The sequence below is a fragment of the Phaseolus vulgaris genome, chromosome 7 (genome assembly GCF_000499845.2).
Source record: "Phaseolus vulgaris cultivar G19833 chromosome 7, P. vulgaris v2.0, whole genome shotgun sequence".
Classification (NCBI taxonomy): domain Eukaryota; kingdom Viridiplantae; phylum Streptophyta; class Magnoliopsida; order Fabales; family Fabaceae; genus Phaseolus; species Phaseolus vulgaris.
In genome coordinates, this window is record NC_023753.2 from 23,123,508 (window position 1) to 23,132,799 (window position 9,292).

Genomic DNA, 9,292 nt, shown 5'->3' on the forward strand with positions numbered 1-9,292 from the left:
GATGAGGGGAAGACGATGCCTGAATACAACAACGTACGTATTTGTTCCCTTCACTCTTAGAGTACAAGTTATAAGTTTTATTCTGCACTGAAAATTGATTTTCAAAAATAATTTCAGGACGAGCTTCAAGCATTCCGTGAGGAAATGGTTTGTAATTGGGTCCTTGATGCACGTAATGCAGAACGGGAAAATGTGTTGAAGGAGTTCAACTTTCGTGGAACTTCAGAACGATGGTGGTTGAGAGTGCGTTGGATGTGAAACTTCATGTTCTACAATTGTGTAGTTATTTGTTACATGTTTTAGTGGATCCTAGGAGCATTCATAACTGTAGAAACATAATGGATTACATACACTTCCATTAAGTTGAACAATGTGCGAACTTTTTAATGCTAAGAATTGAAGACGAATATTGTTGTACAACAAACCTTCTAATTACACTTTATATTACTTTCCATCATTTGTAATTATGATGACAAGTTTTTTCACAAATGATTTTATTCGTATTCAAACCCAAAGGATCCATTAGCAGGTACCACATACTGTGGAAGGTTAATACAACGATCGTCCGTGGTTAAGTATGACTTTGTTCTTAGTTCGTTGGACTCAGTAAAAAAAAGTTATAAATATTTACATTTGCCCATTTTGCTACACTAAAATAAGTTTAATGTTAACAATATTAAGTTAAAGTTCAAAATTTGGCAACTTTTTTACCAAGTCTTTGGGTAAAACATATACAACTACGATCCAAGCGAGGAAGACAAAATTTCATGATATTAATCCTAAGCAACATTCCATTCAAAACTTGTACTCAATGTTTCTCAAAATTGATCATACAATTTTAAAATAGCAAACAAAAGAAAATTACGGTCAAGTGTTACAGAATAAGTGGTGATCCATGAAGGAAAATGTGGTCAGCTGTAACAAAGTTTCTGCACACATATTACACTTTTCTAGGTTGTTGACCCATATAGAAAGGTGCATTCTCTGGGAAGGGCAGTGCATGACCATGATGTTCGTGTCAAGTAAGTGAGGAGGGCCACCTATAGTCAATAAATTTAGAAATTTAACACTCATTCAATTCAAGAGTGTTCTGAATTCAACAATTTGGAGGAGTAAACATACATCAAAGCATAACTAGAAGTAAATCATGTAATAAATAACTACAAGCACAAAGTGTAATAAAGAAGCATAAGTGCACAACATGTTCATACATCACAAGAATAAATTATTATATATGATTGACGCCATAATAATATTATTATACATGTAAAATAAGAAAGATAGGTACAAAAAGAAAATAACATATGTAATAAATTATAGAATGAAAGCACAAAGCACAAAAGCTGAATATGTGATTAATTAGTCTACATTTATATGCTTTTACTTCACTTCTTTCATTCTGAATTATGTTGCAGAAAGCGTTAGAGTAACAAAAATAGAAAATAGTGGAACACAATAAATTTTGAAATTTAACCCTAATTTAATTTTGATTCAACAATTTTGAGGATTAAAAATAAATCGAATCATAGGTAGAAGTAAATCATCTAAGAAATAACCACAAATTCAAAATGTAATAAACAAGCAGAAATACATAGGCTATTAAGCAAGATGAAATTAATGTTGTCAAGGAAATTCGTCCAACATTGTTGTTGTAGGCGTCATCTTAATCGTCATGAATTTCTTCATGACTTTCTTTCGATTGTGCAGCGAAAACAGTTTCTTCACCAGGCCATTTAACCAAATGCTCAAATTCTTTAGCGTTGGGCCAAACCGATTTGCTTTCAGTCGAGTGATGTTAAGCATATGAGTGGAACGACCCATTCAGGCTGACCATTGCTTTGTGGTTTGCTGCTTGTTGCATTTAAACATGTTTCTTGTGACTAATTTTTTCATGTAAGCAACCATATTCATTTCAGGAAGAGTGGGTGAATGCAATTGGTTTATTGGGGGTACGACTACTTCATCCTCACCTTCTTCACCTTGTTGTCTTTGCGATTGTTGTTGGTCCTTGTTTGAGCATATCCTCTCTATGAATTTTTTGTCAATTGTAGGTCTAATTTTGGTGGAAAGGTTTATTTGTATACCTTTTTCTGCACATAACGAAGTAATAAGAGATGGAAACCCCAAGCCTTTTCGATGATGAGGTTTAGTCCCACTTTGTTGAAGAACAAAGTGATGACTAGAGTCAGATATCAGGGTTGCCACGTCCACCTCATACTGTTTCAGTAAACAGAGCACAATATAACACTTTCCCATACTCAAGTCTGAATTGTGCTTGTTTGCGATTACATTAGACAATAAGAACGATGTCCATATCTGGGTCAAAGTTGTCATACTCAACCAAATAATTCTGAGTGCCTTTTCATTGTTGTTAGTCTCATAGGTCCGACCAGGAATGCATAATAGCTCTGATGTTTCCCTATTACTGAACGAAGTAAAGTTAGTTCCTCGTTTTAGCATACCATATGTACACAACTCACCTTAATCCAATTGAAGGGGATTTCCCAAAAAGTCATTAATGGTATGGAATCCACATGCCTCTTACTTTGGATCTGAGGTCCGTCTCACCCTTTTTCACTGGCCACGCATTAGCATAAAATTCAAGAACAAAATCTGGATTGTATTTGTCAACCGATATAACTAGTTGTCCCCATTTCCTCCGTGTTAGTTCTTCAGCAAAATCAGAGTATTCTCCTTCCTCTAGTTTAACTTGTCTTTCTGGAATAATCGTCCAATGCTTTATGGCTTCATATCTTTCCTTGCGAAACTCATCCCTAAACAATTTATGTCTGGAGGGTTCGACCATTGGTTGCTTTCCTTAAGCATGTGATGTGGACACCATCTGTGACAAGTTCCTTCATAAAACAGTGCATATTTTCCGAAATAGAAAACATTAGAAAGCCATAAGCAATATATTAAACAGTTACTGTGCATTTAAATTTGTCACATATAAAAGGCATCCATATGTATGTCACATATAAAAGCCATCCATAACAATGGGTGCATATTTTCCTAAATAAACAACATTTGAAACACATAAGCAATATAAAAAACACTTAGCGTGCATTTAAATTTGACACATAAAACCCATCCATATGTATGTTGAATCATAATTTTGTGTAGAATTAAGGACAACAACATAATTATGTTCATGCACACATGGATGTATAAATTACCTCGACCTAGTGTAGGGATAATAGTCTGGAAGAGGGTAGAATGTGGTTGAGGGTGAACGATCCTTGTGGAAGAATTTTTTTGGGTGAACGGTGATTGCTTGGAGCACGGTCGACACAGAGAATGTCCCCAAATTCTTTGGTGAACCCTAATTTTACCTTCCCACTCTATGCATGTCGGAGAATATAGTGGAGAAGGAAACCATTCTTGAGTCTAAAATGAAAAATATTGATTGAGAGAGAGAAGGAAGCGTAACTTAATTCAGAAATATTGGCTCAGTCCAATATTTTTAGTGTAACCTAAAAAGCACCCCCTTCACCACTGCATATTTTAGATCAATGAAATATTTATAGTGCAACCTATAGTTGACCCGTTCCAGCACTGGACCTTTTTGGCGTAATCCAAAATTTTTGGTGCAAGCTAAACTAGACCCATTGACCATTGGCCCATTTTCGCTCAATCTAAATATTTTCGTGCAAGCTAAAGTGAACCCCTTCAGCTTGTCCCATTTTCGCTTAATCCAAATATTTTCCTGTAAGCTAAATTGGACCCATTGACCACTGGCCCATTTTCGCTCAATCCCAATATTTTCGTGCAAGCTAAAATGGACCCCCCTTAAGCACTACCATATTTTCGCTCAATCCAAATTATTTTCGTGCAAGCTAAAATGAACCCCTTCAGCACTGCCCCGTTTTCACTCAATCCAAATTATTTTCATGCAAGCTAAAATGGACACCTTCACCACTGCCTTGTTTTCCCTAAATCTAAATATTTTCGTGCAAGCTAAAATGGACCCCTTTAGCACTGCCCCGTTTTCGCTCAATCTAAATATTTTCGTGCAAGCTAAAATGGACCCCTTCACCACTGCCCCGTTTTCGCTCAATCCATTTTTTGTAGTAGAACCTAAGTGGACCCCTTTAACAGTTTAATATTTTGGCCCAATCCAATTTTTTAGTAGAAGCTAAAGTGCAACCATTGAGGGAAAATGCATGATTGCTAAGACTACTCACAAAATTGATCGATTTAGAATAAATTTTCTGCACTTTGGGGATAACCATGTACATTGTAATCTTACAAAATATTTTGAATACAGTAAAAAAAACTTTAATACAAACATACACAACCAGTCATTGCATGTTGGTGTTTAAACATCTACCACAAATGTTCAAGATTACATAACAAAATTGTACATGTTTCATTCATAAACTCCATCCTTAATACATTGTTCACATCCGTCAAAATTTACTGAGTGCGTTGTTTTTTACCTGCAACGGAATAACAAACATGACTTCAAAACATATTCATGTATGACAAATTTATTGAATAACACATTCGAATAAGTTATAGTACAAATAACTGAATGACCTGAGGTGTACTTCAGTGATGTCAAATATTTAAATTACTATGTAATGATGTCAATAGCGAAACAAAGCCAATAGAAGGACTGTTTGAGACCTAAGAATAGATACAATAACATTAGAGTTTTGTACATATTATTTAGAGATATACATCATATGAAAGAGTTCAATTCTTCAACAACATTCATATTTTGTACGTACCCCCTTATCTGAATTACGTATCTCATTCAGTGTACTTAGGTTGACTTCACTTTCAGCCATGACCCTAGAACACATAACTTTTGAATTCACAGCCTCATTTGTGACCTATAGAAAGTACAAGTATCTTCAATTTAAAAAGTGTTGTGCATAGTTATATGGATAACAACTGTTTTAAGAAATGGAAATTAAGTCGAAGGTCAAATATGTTATGCATTTTATTAACCGTAGTGCGATCAATGGGAATTTGGCATGCGATAGAAGATTTTTTCCGTTTTCTGCCCTTTTCGGAGCATAATTTCTTTCGTGTTGAGCGTGGTCTTCCCTTTCGTTTGACAATGATGGAGCTACACACTTCATTCACCGGGTTATTCAAAGTTGTACGAGTAGGTGATATTGGTTGTTCATTAAAATCACGTACGTGTGGCTGGCCAACATTTTTCTTTGTTCTCCAATTATGGTGTTTGTTGAACATGTATGACGACAAAATCATTAAGATGTTTGTCTAAAAGTTTTGTTGTATCAGTTGTCCCACTAGCACTTTCAGCTATATCATAGAATTTCTTGCATAACCCATCATATCGTTGAACTTGTGCATCTTTCTCCTTGCTCCCATATGAAGCTTTGATATATGTGTGCTTGCGGCGAACATTTTTACTCCACCTGGTCAAATATACTTAGTCGACACTTCTTTCACTCTTTCTTGTGCAAGGACAACCAAGCAATGTCGACACAAGATCCCCCTAAACTCAAATAATAAACATGTGCAACAAACATCAAGGTTTTGGCGGTCAAATAACACTACTCAATTTGAGTGGTTTGTTTGGCCATCCCGGAAAGACTCTTCCATAACATTGAATCGACAGGTATGTCTGTCAACAAAAAAATTATTAACAGCACAATTCATCTTCCCTCTGAATTCAGCTTGGACTTCGTTGAATTTTGCATGAGTGTATTCTACTTGAAACCGTCTTTCAATGGTGGATTGTGAGCTACAAGGAATAACTTTGTTGAGAGAAGCAAAGTCCACTTCACACACCAATTCTGCCTTATGTTGCAGTGCATTATCAAATTGGTGCACAAATTGTTGGAGACATGTCATGGAATTAATATACCCATCAAAAAATGCATTCATGCTCTCACTTCGTTGTGTTGTGAACATGTCTGCCCAAAAAAACCTTTTAAGGTAACAAGGAACCCACCGTGCTCGTTCTTCAAATAACTTGTTCAACCAAACATTGTTGCATAACTGATATTCACTTATGAAATTACCCCACGAGGACATAAAAACATCAACATTTGTCGACTCATACACTACAAATTTTAAATAACGTTTCATATCTTTATATTGCGTATATCCATGAAGGTTTTCTGATATTTTCTTCATTATGTGCCATAAGCACCGTGCTTTGGGAAAGACAACTTCAACAACATTTTTTATTGCCCTACATTGATATGTGACAATGCCTTGGGGTGGTCTATGTGACATACAACAAAGCCAACTTTCAAATAACCACACGGATGCATCGGTGTCTTCCGAAGAAAGGAGTCCACATCCTAACAAAATGGACTGCCCGTGATGATTAACACCGATAAATGGTGCAAATGGCATATCATACTTATTCGTCAAATATGTCGTATCAAAGCACAAAACATCTGCAAAACTATCCCATGCTACACGACTTCTTGCATCTGCCCAAAATACATGACGTATACGATTATCATCATCTAAATCTATGTCAAAGTAAAATTGGAGGTTAAGTTCCCTCATATGATAAAAATGATTTAAGAGTGCTTTGCCATCTCCTTCCTTCCCCAACGCTCTTCTACTTTTGACAACATAATTACGGACATCTCGTTCAACAAATTACATATTGTCATACCCACTTGCTACAAAAACAAAAGACTGAAAAGTCTTATTTATCTGAACTCCAGCGTCGGTATTTATATCAACCACTCTTTTTGCTTGTAAACTTATTCTTCTATTTCCTCTAAACAACCTAGACTTCGTTGGGCTCATGTCGTGTGAATATTCTTCGTGCACCGACATGATATACAACTTATTGTCTTTGATGCAACCAGTATTACGGGCCGGACATTCATGCTTCTGAGTTGGAAGGGTGTTAACTTTGGTGGGAATTGAAGACGTATATTTTCCTACTCTTGCACAAACCAACATGAAGTATCTTCTACTTCCTCTAAACAACCTAGACTTGGTTGGGCTCATGTCGTGTGAATGTTCTTCGTGAATCGACATCATATATCACTTATTGTCTTTGATGCCAACAGTAATACGAGCTGGACATTCATGCTTCAGAGTTGGAAGGGTGTTAACTTCGGTGGGAATTGAAGACGTATATTTTCCCGCTCTTGCACAAACCAACATGAAGTATCTTCTATTTCCTCTAAACAACCTAGACTTGGTTGGGCTCATGTCGTGTGAATGTTCTTCGTGAACCGACATCATATATCACTTATTGTCTTTGATGCCAACAGTAATATGAGCTGGACATTCATGCTTCAGAGTTGGAAGGGTGTTAACTTCGGTGGGAATTGATGACGTATATTTTCCTGCTCTTGCACAAACCAACATGAAGTATCTTAATTCTTTGTCTTTTCCTCTCTTCGAACTTCTTGTTCTAATTCCAAAACCTTTTCTGATGACATATTCTCTGTAGAAATTTTTAACAGCATCTACACTGTCAAATGACATGCGAACTGTAGGAACTAATTCACTAACATCATTAACATCAACATCTATGTTATAAATTTCTTGAGAAGGCGGACCGTCTTCAAACAAGGAAATCTCATCAAGAGAAATATTATCCATATCTATCCAAAGCTGCATTATATACAAATTTCATATCCCAAATTAAGACATGTTATTTGTTAACAAATATGTCCAAATTTTTATGAAAACTAAGGTTTTTTTTGTGTGACTTTGGAACTAAAATATGTAATAAGGTCCCACAATATTTGGTTCAAAAAATTACACATCAAAGACGTTTAACACAACTCATATGTAACAATACTTGATATTGTCATCACATTTTACAGATTATTTTTAAACAAAAACATTGTTCAAAATTATTGGTTTTGGAAATAGAATGACAAGTAGGGTTGTTGTTTTTGCTGTACAAGTGAAATGTCCAAATATTGCATGTTTTGGCATAAAAAAGGAAGGTTCATGCATGAACTCCAGCTAAACAATGAAAACTTTAATTAAAATGCCCTAACATTGTGTACAACTCTAATAAATGCATCTTTAGAATCATAACAAATGCATGCGTATTAAATATGTGCAAAACTTGTGGGTCCTGCACTCAATGGAGCAAATGGAATGAAGGAGGTGGATGGAGAGTCAATAGAATAGAAGGTGTGGGTGCCACCTTCAACAACACGCAGAAAATTAAATTTTTGACGTTGCAAAATGTGAAATGCTGGTGGTGGGTGTTCTGAGCAATAAAGGCACCAAAATGGTGGTACTTACGGGAAAAGAGTTGCATTAATGCAACTCAACCACCATTGTGCGAAAGTGACTATTGTGCCAGGAATAATAAATACGTTGGTAATGTTGTCATAATTGATCTAAAAAGAGGTTCAAATAAATGCTATACATATGTCAAAGTAAAATTCAAGAGTGCACCAACGTCATTTGGATGCTTCTTTCTTACACTATTCGCTCATACTTTAGCTTTGCTGTCTTCACTACCACTTTGAATGTGTTGAATCAAGTGTGTTCAAACTTTGAAGAATCCAAATCCTTTGAGTTTGATGGAAGGCTGGATGTGCTTGGTGTTGCTGAGGTGGTTTAGAATAGGATCTGGAGTAGATTATTTTTGTAATCTAATTTTTGTTGAATCTAAAACTTAAGTGTTTTCAAATCTTATAAGTTTAAAGTGTTTTTCAAACTAAGTGAAAAACAACCTGTTGTTTTGTCGAAACAACCAATTGTTTTATACTTAGGTGTTTTTGAAAAAGTTTGAAAACTGTTTTGGATGGTTGACTTGCTGTCAAACCCAATCAACCGATTGATTCACTCTTTCAACTGATTGTTTGTTTGGAATCCTAACAGAAAAACAGTTTTGTTTGTTAAAAGAGCTTTAATTGATTTCATAACTGAATACGCTCCTGCTTTAAATGCTTTGACCAAGAATTGAATACAATAAATAGTTTGTTAATGTTTTATAACAAACAACAAGACATAAAAACAGATTGGTTTTTTCAAAGAGTTTTGAAAGCATTTTGTGTTTGAACTTGAGTTTTGGTTATTCAAGAGAGAAGTGGAATAGGATTACTCAGTATTGATTTCAGTTCATTCTGTACTAGTGTAATTCGTACTAAGATTTGTGTACATTCTGGTGTTGTAAAGCCAAGAAGGCTTGTGTGCTCTTGAGGTTGTCAAGATCAACATTCTTGATGGTGTATGTGCTGAGCCAAAGGAAGTGTGTGTCTTGAGGAGATCAAGGTCACTTCTTTGGTGGTGTGTGTATGTAATCTAGATTTGATTACCTAGTGGATTCCCTAGTGGTTTTTGGGAAACTGGATGTAGCTCTTGGGTT

At 35.5% G+C, this 9,292-nt stretch overlaps 1 protein-coding gene across 1 annotated transcript; it reads right to left on the minus strand.

The window, feature by feature from the left end:
- Positions 1-5,535: 5,535 nt before the first annotated feature.
- Positions 5,536-6,501, minus strand: LOC137829276 (protein FAR1-RELATED SEQUENCE 5-like). The gene has a single exon (XM_068636078.1). It carries the CDS (start codon positions 6,499-6,501, stop codon positions 5,536-5,538), a length of 966 nt encoding a protein of 321 aa, XP_068492179.1.
- Between the last annotated feature and the right edge of the window lie 2,791 nt (positions 6,502-9,292).

Excerpts from the sequence above, each read along its gene's own strand:
- LOC137829276 (XM_068636078.1), bottom strand. The coding sequence starts at position 6,501 with ATGAGGGAACTTAACCTCCAATTTTACTTTGACATAGATTTAGATGAT.